The sequence below is a fragment of the Lonchura striata genome, chromosome 6 (assembly GCF_046129695.1).
Source record: "Lonchura striata isolate bLonStr1 chromosome 6, bLonStr1.mat, whole genome shotgun sequence".
Lineage (NCBI taxonomy): Eukaryota > Metazoa > Chordata > Aves > Passeriformes > Estrildidae > Lonchura > Lonchura striata.
Genome location: NC_134608.1, coordinates 38,186,856 through 38,204,500, shown reverse-complemented (window position 1 = coordinate 38,204,500; position 17,645 = coordinate 38,186,856). Strand labels below are relative to the sequence as shown.

The 17,645-nt window shown below is 47.8% G+C and overlaps 1 protein-coding gene across 1 annotated transcript; it reads right to left on the bottom strand.

The window, feature by feature from the left end:
* Positions 1-42: 42 nt before the first annotated feature.
* On the bottom strand, positions 43-4,234 carry SLC35C1 (solute carrier family 35 member C1). Its single transcript, XM_021533623.2, has 2 exons — positions 3,691-4,234; positions 43-1,986 (listed from the first exon to the last, which is right to left on the bottom strand). The coding sequence occupies exons 1-2, from the start codon at positions 4,232-4,234 to the stop codon at positions 1,427-1,429; spliced, it is 1,104 nt and encodes a 367-aa protein (XP_021389298.1). The 3' UTR covers positions 43-1,426.
* Positions 4,235-17,645: the final 13,411 nt, after the last annotated feature.

Sequence of the window (17,645 nt, the reverse complement as noted above, 5' to 3'; positions counted from 1 at the left end):
AGCAGGAGCCCCTTCCACCCCCCGAAATTAAGCACGAACATATTCTGGGCAGAAATTGAGTGTTCTTCGGTAGGTGTGGTCAGACATCACTCACGGGACATGGTACATCATGTAGGATCCATGGAGCAGGGTATGAAGCAGTGGCATGGACTGCCCAGGATCACTACCAGAGTAACTTCATATTTAAGAGGGCCAGGGATTTAGAAAGCTGGTGCAACATCACAGCCGACCACAGGATGTTTGTTGCTGCTGACCCCAGGAATTAGAAATCTCAGCACAGACGTACTCTATTGCATAGAACCAGACTGGAGGAGTGGGGTGGATTGGGCAGAGATTTCTGTAGATCTGTTCAGCAGAAAGTTCCAAGCAAAGGGATTGATACAGCTGAGCAAAACTCATTGCATTGAATGAATTGCTGGGATGGCCATGGGGGCATTCAAAAGGAACAAATCAAAAGGCAAACTGCAAGCACTAGAGGAGCTACGAGGTAAACATGGAATAAGCCCCCTGAAACAAGGGAATGGGAAACAACGTCAAATTCAATACAAACCTACCCCCTACAAAGAGGGTAAGAAGTGTGGCAAACCCTGGGTGAACTGGGATACCCACCCTACAGCAGCAAGTGTTTCAGAGTAACTTTTCCACTCCTGCCTGTCATGGAGTGACACAGAGGCCAAGCTCACTCCATGAGAAAGGCCCCTGGAAGGAGCATCCTCTCCCCCACTGGATACAGTGCAGAGAGAATGAGGAGTTTAATTCCTGACTCTTAGCATCCTTCTTCAAATTGAGAAACCAGGTGTAAAGCAACACAGGAAAAAACTTCAGAAGGATGTGATATTGACTCTGGAAAGGCATTTTGGAGGCACTGCTGCTGCTTAGACTTATACATAGCCAGAAGGGAGAGAATTTCCATCCTCTGCACTGAATGGGGCAACAGAAGAACAGCTGTTGCAAAACCTTATACAGCAGAACAGTTTACTGAAGTCTAACCCAAACAGTCTGGCTACTTGCCTCTTCCTTTCCTGAAGGTTCAGGATTTTATAACTCCAGATTGCATTAATTCAGTTAATTTTAGATCCCTAACTACACAAGGCTCCCATTCCAGTCTTTGTCTGATATGAGCCCAACCCCCCCCCGCCCCCCCCAGATGCAAATTTCCCAGATTAGGTAAATAACAACATCCATTTAAAAAACAATCACAAAAAACCCTAACCCAGTTGATCTCTACAACACATGCTCTCCCCAACTCTGACATGGGGTGAGATAAAACATGATCCAGTCAGGTCTTTGGCTCTGGTTCCTGACACAATTCCCCATATACTCTGTAGGTGCATTTTTTTCCTGCTCCTTGCTCTTCTTCTCCCCAGGAGGAAAGGAGCACCAAAGGTTATCCCCTCAGGCTCAAAAATAGAGGTGCAGGAGTCACCTACACACCAGTGTCATTTCTTTCACTGCTTTTGACATTGGGATCCTCTTGCACCTTTCTCATTTCCAGCCCTTTCACCCACGTGTAGGCAAAGGAACCCCCGAGAACCATCAAGTTACTCGTCCACCACAAGAAGCTCTTTGTCTCCTCAAAGTAGATAACAGCCAGCACTGTTTGTGCACAGGCCTTGGCTGTCCCAGACACGTTGTGGGTGAGTGGGCTAGTGAACTTAATCTGAAGTCCAGTCACGTACCCAATGGCAAAGCCAAACACTCCCCCCAAGGTCATCATGCCCCAAAAACTGGGGCTCCCCAGCTTGTCAAAGTGGTAGAGGGTGCGGAACTCGCCCAGCAGCACCATGAGGGGGAAGAACAGGACGCAAGCGTTGATGTTGTTGTAGAAGGTCAGGCGCCAGATGCTACCATCCACCACAGGCAGCACTTTCTTGGTGTAGATGGCATTGAGAGAGACACAAAGGCTTGCTAAGATCCCAAAGAATATACCTGTCCATGACAGAGTACCCTCTGCTCCTTCCTGATCAACACCCAGCCAGAAGCCACCTGCAACCAAACAAACCAGGCATCATCTGAACAACTGCTCAAAACATACAGTCAAAAATTCATCATTTACTTTATAGTGAACACAGCGACACGCTTAAGGGCTCCCCCCTTCCATTATGTGAACCCACAAAATGCCATGATTGGGAAGACCTATTTTGCAAGTGCAAGAAATTTACTGTGCAGGTAATTCAACCTCAGAGGACTAATTCCCACACTGAGCAGGCAGCAGTTCAGAAACTACTATTCCAGCTAGTCTCTGTATATAGGTAATTTTCAGGACACCATTTTGTTTTTAATTGAAAAGGCTGGAAATTGACATATGGGTAGAAAAAATATTCTTCAAAGTTTGAATAAACCCAACTTTACAGACTTTTCTCTGCTGTTAACAGGAAGGAAAATACAAGTCAGAGAAGAAGATGGAAAGATAGTAAAAACATGGATGTAATATTAAGCATGATAAAAAAAAAATCAAAAGGCAGAAACTGTGTGCAGTATCTTCATATTGGACTTTTATATGCAAAGCACTGTCTAACCATCTCCAAAACAGGAGCTACAAGTTTTGCACCTCCAGGGCAGAGAGGGAGACCTCTCTCCATCCAGCTCATAAGCAAAACATAAAAGGGAGATGAGCTACTGAAGGAGCACTGCACCACATTTCCATTAGCTGCCTCTTGTTGGAGGCTGTCTGGGAAGTTGCCTGCAAAGCACCTAATGGCTTGAAACTAAGCCCAGATACAAATGGGTTCCATGCTTTGTGTCAGGCCACAGAGGCTGCTCAGCTGTGCTGCTATAGGCACTCAGGTGATGCTCTCACAGCAAAAGGAGATGGAGCCAGACAAGAGTATGAACCTTAGAGAAACCCTGTCAGGCTGCCAGGCACCACACTCCTGGGCAGTGCCTGAACAAAAGAATAGCTGAAGGCAATTGCTTGCATCACTTGTAGAAAATACAGTAGCTCTGTTCCTGTTCACCTCTTCCATGGAGATGAGATTCTCTTATTTTCATCTGATTCATCCAGCCATCTAACACTAAGTTAATGCATGCACAACTGGAACCAGACTGAATCAACAGTTCACCATTCTTAGCATCTAAACAGCCCTTCAGTGGAAGGTAGCTTTTGGGATTATTTTGCCTTTGGAATGGACATCTTATAAGCATTCCTGTTAAGATACTCAGTGCCTCGCCCTACATCCTAACCAAGCAACCAGATCTTCTGGTGGTGTTTTACGCTTGGCTTGATCAGCTAACCCTTTATCACATGCATTCAGCCTATTGTAAAAACCAATTGGCTGGCTCTATTGTATGGTCCCAGCGGTGCTGACATAAATGTTATTGTTACTGAAGTTAATAATCAACAAGAACTTGGGAACGGGGAGAAAGCCACCTGCTATTTTATGGCCTGTACAGGGGGAAGAAACAAAAAGGTAGGTTAAACTTCATTAGAAGGCAGAGAAGCTTTACTGCTCGAAGGCAAAAGGGAGCTGTGTCAAATGAGAGCAACTTCTTCTCTTAATGAGTCACCTACATCCTCCAGACATATAAATTTGGTTGCCATAGACAGAGTAAGGCAAGAGCCCTGAGCTACCCCACCTCACCAGGGAGCTGCCATGCAGGTGGGGATGACTTCCCAAGGGAAAGGCACCCCACCACCGCCTCTCCGGGGCTGGCTGTCGGATGGGAGCAGCCCTTCCTGCTCCCCCTCACCTATGATGACTCCGCAGGCCAGAAGGGCATAGAGGGAGGTGGTCTGCTTGAGGAGGAGGTAGGAGAGCAGCACGTTGAATACGGTGGTGAGGGAGCGCCCCACGTTGTAGAAGGCCACGCCGACGTGCTTGAGGCAGAGGTTGTTGGAGGTGACCATGCCGATGAAGACGGCGGAGAGGGGCAGGACGCTGCGGGACACCTTGGGGTCCAGGCGGAGGGCGGGCAGGCCGGCGCAGGGGGGCCCGCAGGCCGCCCCCAGGCTGAGGCCCAGGCACAGCGCGGCCGTGAGGGCGCACTGGAAGAAGGTGACGAAGAGCGGGGCGTCGAGGCGCAGCGAGGGGCTGTCCAGCAGGTACTTGTTGAGGAAGACCATGGCGATGGAGGTGAACCAGTAGAGGCAGACCACCACGGCGATGCGCAGCGCCCGCAGCAGGAAGGGCGCCCGCCGGCCCCCGCCGCCCTCCGCCGGCAGCAGCGGGTCAGCGCCGCCGCCGCCCAGCGCCATCCGCAGGATCCCCGTCCGCGTCAGCTGCGCCCTGCTCATGGCGGGCCGGGCCGCCTCCCGCCGCCGGCCCCGCACGGCCCCGCGCAGCCCCGCACAGCCCCGCGCCTCCCGCCCCGCCCGCTTTATTCACGCCCCGCGGCCGCCGCTCGGCGCCGCCCCGCCCGCGCCGCCATGGCGGGGGAAGGCCCGGCCCGGCTCCGCCCCGGGGCAGCGCCGCTGCTGCGGATGAGAAATTGATAAAAAAATCCTTAAGAAAGGATGCTCTGTGATGTTTGAACTTTTTATACTTCCAGGTCGAATCAACAAGAAAGGAGATTTAGTCCGTGGAGCACAGAGCAGCGAACAAGCAAGCTCTAAGTGATGCCGGGTGTCAAAAAGAAATTACTTGTCGGCAGAATAGCCTTGTTAAGGTTTAGGTCTCGACACATTCCAACGACCTCTGACCCAGGTGGAAGCTAGCAAAGCTTGTGGGGCAAACTGACAGGACACACAAAGAATGTAGAATTTACAGGTCCTAAGGACATTTGGCAGGACCCCTAAGATAAGGAAGAAACTAATAAAGACAACTCAGCAGCTGTACTGAGATCAGCTCCGACTGGGTAAAAGGTAATTCCAACAGGGGAGATTATAGCTACCAATTCACTGACCCAAAAGAACAGAAAGACTTGAGCATGTGCACTTGAGCACTAATAACCATGAGAATTGAGAAAATCATCTGTTGATAGAATATTAATCAACAAAAAAATCTAGGTAACTTGTAGCCAATTTGCTGTATAGCAAACAATGCCTTTGCAAAAATGTGTGAATAGTGAAAACTTTTGGTAGCTGTCACACTGGCCTTGTGGATTTGCCACCCCTTTCTGTGCAGAACTGTAAATAAACCAAATACCTCAACTCTGTGTGTGGATTGGTGTCTTGCACACTGTGTGAAAGAACCTATTTTGGGACAAAAGGGGCAGACAGCAACTGGGGCAATTTAATGAGGACCTGAGGATGGTCCTTGGGCACCCTCCACAGCCAGGAGGGAGGGCCCTGCTGTGGGTCTGCTGGGGAGGGGCCGCCACGCTCATGGATACTGATGGTGACCAGCACTGCATCCACCTGGCATCGCTGGGCAGTGGGTGGCAGGAGGGGACCAGTAGTGGTCCTTGTGTCAGGAACAACGCTGCTCTGCTGGCTTGTGTCACATCCTTCACGTGCTGGTTGGAGGGAGTGAGATCTGCGTGTTGGACATGCAGTGGTTTGCTAGCATGAATTTTGCCCACATCCCATCAAAAGCACAGTGTGCTCTGCTACCTATACCTTCTGTACAGAAAACAGATTTGCATTTTTGTGGAGGTAGATAAAACCTTCCCAATACAACCTAAATGAAGCAGGCATGGTGACATGTGCAAGCAAGGGCAGCACAGGCAAGAGTTGGCTGCCTGGTTCCCATTCCTGCATCAATAGTTTTGATATCTCACCAGGACAATGTCTCTGCCAATGCCATTTACCTCTCCAATACTGAGGTACAGACTGTGCTGACTTGTGCACTACCCAGCTACATTGCAAGCAATACAGGAGCTAACTCCTTTCAATGTAGCCTGGGTGTTAGGATAGGCTGCACACATTCTCATGCTAACTCAGTTATCCCACAGTCCCACATCATCATTCCAGGTATAAAACACCCATCTGCCCATAATCACATGCCAAAACATCCCACATTCTCTTAATGGTGCTTTATAACAAAGAAGCCTTTCAATAACAAACTCTAGCATGTTGTGAATTCAAACTGCTGGACAGGATGAAATAAATTAGAATTAATGCCAGAGTCCATGTGGTGGGGGAGGCAGCAGTGAGCTCTGTCAAACATTGGTCAGTATGACCTCGCTTATTTCAGCTGAGACTGCTGCAAAGTGTCTGGTTTGCCGTGTCCTGGGGCCCAGCAATTTGCACAGGGCATAATTAAGAGGATTTTGGAAGCAAAGCCAGCAGCATTGATTTGCCCCCGTAGCAATCTTTGCTGCTCTTACTGTTGGGAAGGATGGAAGCATAGTAGGGGTTCTGGGGAGAAAAGTACTTAATTAGGCCAGTTGGTGTGGCTGGAAAATGTTTCAGGCATAACGTGCTTTTCTCAAAGCTCTGAAGTCACTTATTTTTTTTCCTCCCAGGTGCATTAGTGAGTCTAGTAAATTATGCTGCCCTTCCTCACAACCTTTGCCTTCTAAGCAGCATCTGGGTTCTGATGGGAACCTCTGGACAATGGAAGTGCTTGCTTTGGACTAACCAAGTGCCCTGCAGGGTGAGGGAGTGTTCAGGGTTGTGTTTTGAGCAACATCTCTCAGCACTGCACCTTGTGATAGTTGCCTGGTAGAGCCCTTATAACCCCAAGTGAGTTTAGCCTGCTCACCTCACCCACCTCCCCGCTCTGCCTGCACAGCTGGGAAAGCCACCCCATGCATGGTGCTTGCCCAAGCTCACATGGGGTGTGACATCCCTTGGATGCAGGCCTGCAGCTCCTGCCATGGAAACAGCAGATTGTGACTCTGCAGAGGGACTGGCATTAAGGCAGGGAAAGCTGTTATTGAAATTTAAATTGTTATTGTTATTGAAATGACAGGGTATTCCCTGTAGCTCAGCCATGCTTTGATCATCCTGCTGCTAGAAGGCAGCTAGCATTTACTCATTACTTCATATCCTGTGTACCTTCCATCCACCTTCTTCCAGTGCCTGGGCCAGCACTTCTCTCATAAGCGTTGTCAGTCAAGAAAAAAAAGAAAGCAGTGTGTGTGGGGGACACTAAGCCCGTTCCATTGGTCCTCATGGCCTGTTACACATACCTGTGGCTTCAGCATCACATAATTTGGTTTGAATTTTGAGGAATTTGGCCTCTCCTACCACTAATGCTGCAAGAATGACAGTGCCTCTGGCAAATTTGGAGTCAGATATAATTTTTTTCTTGTCTTTGCCACTTGCTAGCATTGTTTATAGTGCCTTCTCTAAACTAAACATGAGAGTTGGAGAAGGCAAAAACCCCCTCCCATTGCATCTTGTTGACTCCTTCAGTGCACAGAAGATTGCTTTGACCTGCAGGAGTTTGAAATATCCCAATCAATAAAATCCTTGTTGCTTCTCCTGGGGGATTATCCTACAGCCCTATCACACATGTATGGCACGTCTGCATGGAAAAATCAACCAGAATAACTCTCTCACCTCTGCCAGTATAACTCCCTGGTGCTGACAGTGTATTCCAAAATAAAAGTGATTTGTCCTTGAATAATGAGGTAGTCCTGTGATAGTTGTGCTGGTCAGTCTCCCTAGGCAGAGCTTGTCTACAGCATGGCAATGGTTTGACAAATGCTTTGAATAAAGGCTTTCCTAGGTGCAAAAACTGACCAGAAGAATTACTCTGCCATAGCCCTACTTGCCTACCTGCTTCACAAGGTTGTTTTGCTTTGGGGGGAAGCTGGTTTAAAGTTGTAGATTTAGAAATTTCAAAGATAGGAATAAACAGGTTTAGACAATGTAGCCTGGCCTCTTGTATGACATGTGTCTTAGGCTTCCCTGAATTAAAGCTTACTTGAATTAAACCTGATTTTCTATGAGGAAAAAAAAAATCAAATTTGATTAAAAATTATTTCAGAGACTGAATTCAATAGGACACTAGAAATGTTATTCTGATGGCTGGTTCTTTCCCACTAAATAATGCACACTCCTTTTCATGCTTGGCATTGCCTGGTTCAATGTATCTTGTTACAGCTTTGCTGATTCTTTTACAAGAAAGCAGTTACAGGCAGATGAAGTTACCTTTTAGCCTTGTTTTTGGAGAAGATAATTTTAACTTCATTGCAGAACATGTTTATGCTACAGCAGCAAAGATTCACTTCTGTATGCAGATGAGACCTCAATATTTTCCTGCCCTGCTGCCTGGTTGTGTATTGACATGGTAGCACATATTGTGAGGAGCCAGCACAGGATTATTCCTGGCTTAGGAGTGTGCTGCTCCATGCTGCCTGAGTGCTTACAAAATAAGCAATTATCACTAGTCGAGGTCTGAGGCTGGAAAATAAGCAGCTTTGACAGGTTCTTTATGTAGGGAAATCTGGCTGGTAGTGTCCTTGCTCCCATGTCTTGTGAGGTGCCTGCAGTGCCGCTGGTGTCTAGCACACCTGATGCTCTGCCTGCTGCTGGTGTGCACAAACACTACATACACTCCTGCATCTTATTTACTTCTTTCCTATGTGATCAGAAAACCTTTTTAACTATGAGAGGTGCTTGCTGCTCCTCCAAGGGGGGAGCTCTCCCTTTCCCACTAAAATTAGGTGACCTACTTGAAAGCATGCAAATCAGCTGATAGCCAGCAGTCTGGCTTATAAAACAGCAATGGGCTTTGGGGTGTACGTCAAACCTGGTGGTGAGACAACACAGAATGCATTTCCTAGCCACACAAGAGACCTGGACATATTGACCAGTGTGTTATTGTAGGAATAGGCCCTCTGTAAGTCGTGTAGAAGAGCAAACAATGCAGCAGAAAACATTGCCAGTTTTGTTTCTGTGTTTGGGGTTAGAAACAGGACTCATTTCACTACCTCGAATGGGACATGAAAAAATCCACTCAGTAGAGAGGTCATTCCAATGTATTTAAGAATTTATTGTTCCTTACAAGCATAGGTATCTGATTTCCAGTTAATACATCCTTGATGCTGACATTTATAAAGTATGGAGCTTACAAGATATCAATCTAGATTCATACATGTATCAATACACACATATATACAAGCATATATTTATATGTGTAAATATGGATAAGTGTGTGAGTATGCTCAGACTATGTACAGGTGGTGTAGTGCCACAATGGTGTCCAAGCAGGGACCAACAACCCAGGAGGGTTCATCTGTGACAGGAGTATTGCTTTATTGTGATAGGGGTATTACTTCACTGGATCTACTGGTGATTCCTCTGGTTTGCTGTGTATCTCATTAAAATTAGCTTGAGCTTGAGGTTTCAAGTCTGAACTGCAGATATTGCCTGGTAACAACAGGTCTCAGCTGTCATACTGCTGTCATTTAGTATTTGCTAATAATCAATACAGGAAAAGAAGGCCAATGCAAAATCTAAGATTTATCAGATCAGATTAGCTGAATCAGGTCTTTCTCTGCTAGAGTAGTAAACATGAATCAGGGGAGACAATTGAGTAATCTCTTAGTATTGTCCTCAAACAACACCTGTTTTTAGCACTGGTGTTTCCCATTACAATGCAACTTCTTCCCAGACTCTCCCAGTCTGTAGGAGAAATGGCCTTGGCAGAATTTTACTGCTGTAGCCCTCCTACTGCTGTGGCAGGATAATAGATGTTGCTGCAGTTTCATTGTGGAAAAACATTGAACTCCAGGGGAGTCCAGTGCAGAGGAGGCTTGGTGTCACTGCGGAATTGGAACAGTTTTGGTCTAGGTGCATTTTTTAGCTGTGGTTCTGTGCCAGCTTTCTTGGCCCACACAGCTGCTTTGGTGCCTCCCCCACATGCTGTTCTCCAGCAGCCTGGTGACACTAGCTGGAAAGTGCTTGGATCTAGCTGCACCCAGCTCAGACACCTTCCTGGACCCTAGAACATGGGGCACTCACACGGAATCTGCTGGAGCTCAGCCCAGAAGGGGCTAATTCCCAGCTGGATCCAAACTAGCTTTGAAGCTGGATCAAAATCAGCACTGCCTGAGCTCTTCCATCTTTGGATGTCTGGTGCCAGGTCCCTGAGCAGTCAGGCTGACTCAGCTTTGTAGAGAGGCAACAGGACCTCTGCAAGGGCTCTACCACATCAGAGCAACCCTGAGCTTTGCAAATCTGAGCTATTTCTGGAAGCAGTGCAGGTGTCCCATCAGCCAATAAAACTGGCCACACCTCAGACTCTCTGCATCTGGGGCATGCGGTATAGTCCGGGATGGTCTCACTGTGCATAAATGGAAGTGCATAAGAAAGAGTTAATTAAGGTTTCTCCTGGTTGTCTTGTCCTCTCCTGGCTTCCTCAGAATTTTGGAATGGTGGTACTTGCTTTGACCATGGACAGAGACCGGAGGTAAAGGTAGCATGTTCCTTCCGCCCCAAATTATATGATCATCATTTGGCAAATATCTGAGCCTCGATCTTCCCCTTTCCTGCTCCCGTGGCGTGAAAGCCAAGCTCTGTTTGAAACAATCACACCGAAGTCCCGACTGCACATCCGTACCAGCGGCGCTGGGGGACGATCAGGATTGCGAGGAGCGGCTGTGGCAGAAGTGACACTAGAGGGCAGGGCTGGCACACGGCTGGAGCCTTCCCCGGCGGGGCGGGACGAGCCTGGGGCTGGGCTGGGGGCAGCTGCAGACCTCTTTCTGGGCTGCATGGGGATGCTAAAGCGTGGGGCACATCTCCAGCTGCCCATGCTAGCCTCTGCCACCACCCTAGAACGGTATGGAATCAAGCCTTAGAGGCCCAGGTGACAATTTAGAAATCACAGCATGACATAAACAGCACGTTCCTGAATGTTTCCTGGGCACCCCCTACTATCCACCTCATTCCTGCTTTCCACTCATGCCAGGCAGGAGCTGGCTGGGACCTGACTGCCTGCGCAGCAGAAATGACTACAAGGCAGGGTGAAAACTGGCAGCCCACAGCAAAAAAACGTGAAGAAGATGCTCCTTTGGCCCTCTGTATCTGAAGGAGAGGGGATAACAGAACGAAGGTGGACAGTATCCCAGGGTGACCCCTGATTTGAAAGAGTGTCTGGGGATGGCTCTTCTTACCATGGCTCGGGAGCAGCCTGTCTGCAGTGATACTGAGCTCTTTGCCTGCAGCTGAAAATGCCCCTGCTGCCAAGGCCAGGTCAGGTGAGGGAGTAGTAGCCCAGCCCCTTACGAGCAGGGCAGGCAGCTAGTGGGCTGTGATTTATGAGGCAAACCCTTGGAAACTCTCCAAACCCAGTGCTTAAGTGCTTCTGAATGGCAGCATTAATTACTATTAAAAACATACATTTATATCTCTCTCACCTGCTTTAAATCCTGTGAAATTAGATTTCCTACCCAACCCTTCCAGCCTTCATGGCAGCTCAGGGTGTTTTATAGCCCTATAAAGCCCCACAGTACCTGCTGTCTACATGGGCTCTTATTTACGAGCCCTTTAACAGTCTTCCTGGCTGCACCATCTGAGTCCCCTAATCATTTCGTTTCCATCTGCCTTGGAGGGAGTGGTCCCTTCAGCCCCCCCAACAGCCATTCCTCCCCACAGGGACTGGCTAATTCACAGATGCAGGTACCTGGAGTGAGAGTGAGGCTGTGCTGGGGCATCCTTATGAACCCATTTCCATTTGGGCCAGCTTCCCTGGTTTTACATAAAAAAGGGGATTCAGTGAGACAAGTGCCTCATGACAATGTTGTGAATATCCTTGTTTGTGTGTCTTGAGAGCAAAGTCATGCCAGGCATCACCAAAAACCACCCAGAACCTCCCAGGCCTGGGCTAAAACCCCAGATTTACTGAGCATAGAGATATTAGTTTATATATATAAAAAGCAAATATAATTTCCATAGATTATCCTTTCTTTTGAATGCAAGCTATGTAGAAGTATCTTAAGAGCCAGCTTTCTCTAATGGACTGCAGCCATTTTACAACTCATCTTATTTCATATGCTTTGAGAGTGTGTTTAAAAATGTAGTGTGCCTTTGGACTGAGATGTGAACTCCATTCTACTTGGGGTCCACTTGTCCCCAGGTCACAAAGAACAGGGTGGTGTGGAGTCAGGATTTGCATTCTTCTCCAGGTGTCTCCTACATAATATCTCCACTTGCCTCCCCAGCACTTCTGGGTTGTCAGGTCTGCTGGAAACCAGATGATGCTCTGGGGAACTGGCTGAATCTGTGTGCCTATATCAGCCTGCTGGGGAGGAAGTGATAGATATCTCTGCCTCCTGACTCCCAGGCTGAGCATGCTAATTTATAAATTGTATCTGTCACTCCTGATAAACGATGTCTTACTTCCCTAATGCCACCTTCAAATTGAGTTTTTAAGGCTAGGTCAGGTGGAGAAGCCAAAGGGTGACTCTGCTTTTGCTTTGCTCTGACTTTGTTCTCTGCAGTTGGGCTGAAGTTGGCTTTTCAGGTAAGATGTGCATCTGTTGTGGCATCTGCTTTGCTGGCCAATTGGGCAGAGTGCCTGCCCCTAACTGGGCTCTGGAAACTCCTGCCTGGCTCCCTCAGGTGTTTGGTTTGTTCTGATGTATTTTTAAGGAGGGCCAGCTGAGGCATCTCCCTCCTCATCCTACTCCATCCAGCTCTGGTCCCAGTCTCCTCCAGCACTGTTGAGCTGGCTAAGATGGTGGAAGTGGACACAAGGCTTTGCTAAAGAGGGTGTCAGAGCCTGAGCTTCTTCAGGGGCACAAGGCATCAACAGAAAGCTCCCAGCATTGGCTCCTGCCCACACTTGAAGCCAACAGTGTGCCCGTGCCACTCTTCAGGGAAGAGTGGCATTTTCCTTTCTCTGCACATTTCAGGTGGGATCTGTTGAGCATTAATTTCTTAAGGGGTTGTGTTTGAATGAGCACAAGCAAAGCTTTGGTGAGCATCCCTCTCCAGCAGCTGAGAGGACTGTTTCCTGGAGCACAGCCAATAGCTTAGAGCTGTACATACGTGAGTAGCTTTGTTCCTCCTCCAGGGAGCTGACTAACAAAGTTAAGAGTTGGCCAAGCAGGCCAGGATTAAGTATATCATTGGTCTAACCCTCCTGGGGTTAGAATGGTTAAAGGCACGTGAGTATGATCTGTTCATCTTGTCATTATTAAGCCCTGAATATTTTCTTTTTCCCCAAGAACAGAGTTTTTGAAGCTACCTCTTTACGCCCTTTATGCCTGAATGTCACGGCAGTAACACAAAATAAATCAGCCCAGTGAATACTTTCCACAGGTGATGAAAGAACAAACCAGTAATGTCTCACAGAGGCAGCAACCTTCTGCCCAGGGCTAACCCTGAACCTGGTAAACCACCATCCAAACTACACCACAGCCCTTGCTCAATTTCTAGCAGCCACAGCAGTCAAAATTTCCCTGCATAACAATTACAGCCATTTGAGATTGCAAATCCTGCAGCACACTGGAAACTAAAAATGATGGAGCTGGGAACAATAAATGGAATTTGAACTTCCAGTTAAAGAAACACAGAAGAAATGGATGTGATTTGATTCAGATTTAATTCAATCCAAGTTTCTCCCTTTCAAGGTTTGTTTTTTTTTCCCCCAGCTGCTGCAGACTCTCCCATCCGCTGCAATTCAAGCTGCAGAATAAACATTGCTGTTGAATTTAGGTCAAGCTTGGCTGGGAATACACTGGGCCTTGGCTATTATTAAATAAATATGTATAGCATGAAGACCATGCTGCAAATGCAGGAGTGGATGCTTTAAAGCCAGCACCCAGTTCTGTTGCACCTGAAGGACCTGTGAACTATTAGGGAGGACAGGAGCTGGCATGGGGCACAGGGGATCAAATTGTAACTATGTCTTCTAAAACTAATAAGCTGAAATCCTCGACCTCCCTGTAGTTTGGGATTTTGGTACTGAGGAGGCACTACTTTTTACTACCCAAGTCAGTAAAAGTCCTGGTCAGAGGAACCCAGGGCAGAGTGGAGGCTGACAGCGAAGTCCTCTCCAGCTGCCTCCTCCCCTGCCATTCCAGTTGGCCGCACAGGAGAATTTTTATGACATTATATTTGTGCTTTTTAACCTCTGGCTCCTGTTGACATGATGTTGAACATTCTTACATCCAGAATAGTAATAAGATTGAAAGACCCACAGGAGTCCAGCACTCATGAATGGATGGGAGGAAATGGGACAAGGAGCCCTGACCTCCCAAACTTCTTTGGAGCAGCAGGAAAGCAAGTGAGGGGCTCCCACAGGAGCTGTAGGAGGAGCTGTAGCTGGATGTCCAGCTGTGTTTAATGCGTTCTTTGCCTCTGTCTTCAACACAGATAAAGGGTTTAAAGGGGTCTCAGAGCCCTGAGCTCGAGGACCATGACTGTGAGAATGATCACCTCCCAACTGATCCTGAAATTGTGCAGGATCTGCTGCTCCAGCTGGATCCCTACAAATCTATGGGGCCTGATGGGATTCATCCAAGAAGCCTCAATGAACTGCTGATGCCATCACAAAACCTCTCTCAATGTTTTTTGAGTAGTCTTGGGAATCCAAAAAGGTCTAAACTGACTGGAAGCTGGCAAATGTTATCCTGATTTTCAAGAAGAGCAAGAAGAAGAACTCCAGAAATTCCAGGCCTGTCAATCTCGCATCAGGGACTGATAAAGTTATGGAGAAGATGATTCTGGGAGATATTGAAAGACAACTGAATGACAACGCAGTCACTGGCCACAGCCAGAGGGCTTCATCAGAGGAAAGTCCTGCTTATCAAACCTGATTTCCTTTTATGACAAGGAAACCCGCCTGGTTGATCAAGGGAAGCCAGTTGACATAATCCTTTTGGATTTCAGTGAAGTTGAGCCCTGTGTGCAGTTTTGGGTGCCACAATATAAGAAAGACATGAAAATATTAGAAAGTGTCCAAAGGAGGGCCACAAGGATGTTGAAGAGCCTGGAGGGGAAGCTGTATGAGGAATGGCTGAGGTCACTTGGTCTGCTCAGCCTGAAGAAGAGGAGACTGAAGGGAGACCTCATTGCAGTCTGCAACTTCTTCATGAGGGGAAGAGGAGGGGCAGACATTGATCTCTTCTGTCTGGTGATCAGTGACAGGACCCAAGGAAATGGCCTGAAGCTGTGTCTGGGGATGTTTAGATTGGATATTAGGAAAAGGTTTTTCACCCAGACAGTGGCTGGGCACTGGAACAGGCTCCCTAGAGAACTGCTCCCAGCACCAAGCCTGACAGAGTTCAAGAGGTTTGGACAATACACTTGGACACAGGGTGTGATTTCTGGGGATGATCCTGTGCAGGGCCAGGAGCTGGACTTGATGATCCTTGTGGGTCCCTTCCAACACAGCATCTTCTGTGATTCTGTGCAAATAGAAATGTAAATGCAATTGAGGAGAAGCCTGTGTGAGGCTGAGAAGCAGGCTCAGGCTGGGCAGGAAGGTGATTCAGTGTTCCTGCTGCGGTGAAACTGAAACAATCCCTTTTATCTTCCTGTGTGTATCAAGAATGCAGGATATGAACAGCAAGAGGGCTGCTGACAGTGCTCCAATGCACAGCAAGTTGCAGCCTGAAAATTATTCCATGGATTAAAGCATAGAAGGGCCAGTTTATGCCTCACAGAGGAGCTGTTGGCTACTGTAACATAACCCAGGAGCTGCAGGGCTTCTTGCAGCAGCTTGTATTCTTGGTAACAGAAGTGCATCTTGTGGCATTGCCTCCCTGCTGCCCTGTTCTGTGTGGGTCCATACAGTAAGAACCAAAAGGCAGGCACCCCTTCCTTGCTTCCACATATTCATCAAAGGATATAAAAAGGCTATAAAGATAATTCCCAAGAGCTCACTGAACACAAGCACTCACATAACTTCTGCCCCACTCCAGCTCTGTCTGACCTCCAGGATTCCCTGCTGGACAGGTAGACAGGCTAGAGAAAAACAAATACCAAAGGCTGGAGGGGAATAATCTCACAGGCACAGCCCATCCCACACCATGTTCTACATTAACTGGTCCTGATGCAGGTGCCTGGGGGCTGACAGGGAGAGGAGTGAGGTCTGGTGGTGTGCATCTTGTCCCCAGCTCATCCCTTGCTAATACTTCCCAGCACATTTGGAATGGCATCACTCTGATCCCCCCAGGATCACTAACCATGCTCTTTGTTACAAACCCTGGGCTGAGCTCCACATTCCCCAGCACACGGGTTCTCATATCTCATTTTGTGCTGGTGGAGCTGCTGGTGTGACTCTGATTGCCTGATAAATGTAACTGAAGTGAGTGGTTTACCCTGGTGTTATTACCTGGAGCTGCTGGTGGGAGTTTACAGTAGCTGGGGTGCAGCTGTGGTGCCTCCTGCCTTTGCAGCAGCACAGGGGACCATGCTGTGCTCTGGATCTCTCCCCTCCTGCCTCCTCCAAGCTAGGAAAATGCTCTGCCATGCAGCCCTGCTGTATCCAGCTAGCTCAGACAGTCCTTTAAGCTGCACCTTTTTGTTTTTGTAGAATCTCCCTCACACACTTGAAGGAAGCCCTTTAATGTGCTTCTGTTTTATTACTTGTCCTTTTCAATATACCTCTAGCCTGTTACACTGTGTGAAACCAAACTCTCCTGCACCACTTGCCAACAATATTGTGCTGTGGCAGACAATTAAACAAAAAAGCCTCTCAAATAATTATTTAGATAAGGTTACATCTCAAAATCTACTGGTAAAAGTGGAGACCAGACCATGTGCAGGACTATAGCATCAGGAATAAAGGACAGGAAGTATGTGATTGTAGAGCACGGATTTGGGAAAGTGCTTGTTCTCCAGCATCCCAAGGGGCTAGTGGCAGGATTAGGAGCATTATTCTGCATCAGGATCACTTAAGTGTAGAGTTTGTTAGTCAACAAGCTAAGCAGCAGTGTTAAAATAAGACATGGAAGTCCAGATTTCTGCAGAGAAGGGGTTGGACAGTCTTCTGATGTGGAGCCAGGCACTATAGGGTGGTTACTCTCCTTTCAAGGAAGTCAATAACCACTCTGATAGAAAACCAGTGGCAGTTGCAGGGCCAGGACTGTGACAGCGATTGTCCCTCCTTTTAATTGCAAGCTCTTTTCCTTGAAGAATGACAACAGATTAAATTATATCAGCTGAAACTGAGAGCAGCCCAGACTGAAGAGCTCCAAGAAGCAAAGGCTATCTGGGATGTGTCTTTTCATCTGTCTTATTGAACAATTCTTAAAGATTTGGAGCTCCCATGGTTTTCCACAGTCTCAAAAAGTTCCTCCAGCATGAGGGCACTTCTCCTACCCACTACTCTTCTTCCCAAAGTAAAGAAAAGTCAGTGCTCACCATTTCTGAGCAAGCAAAGGGGGGCTTTGTTTTTAGGGTGGAACAACCCTAGTGGTGCCAGGTAAGGGGGTGTGTGAGGGCAGTGGTAAAATCAGAGAAAGGGGCTGCAGTTCAGCACCAGCTGATGAAGTTCATTACTCTAAAGCCAGCCCATGGACACCCATTTCTGCTTGCAGTGCTGTGTGCCAGTCCCTGCTGCAGACCAGGCAGCAACCCCACAGAATGAGGAAAGGGAGCTCAAGACTTGTGGTCACACAATAGGGAAAGCTGGGGCTAACTTACCTTTGAAGAGCAGAGGGGAAAGAACACAAAGCAGGCTGAAGCCCCTTCTGAAAGCATTTGTTGTGGTGCCCAGTTGAGGTAACCTAGACCCCCAGCACACAGTGCAGCCAGGACCAGGGCCAAATACCATTTTGTCAGGAGCTTGTGCCCTAGAGGAATGTCTGATATTTCTCTAGTGAAGGGGTGTGTGCTAAGAAGAAAGAAAAAAAATCCT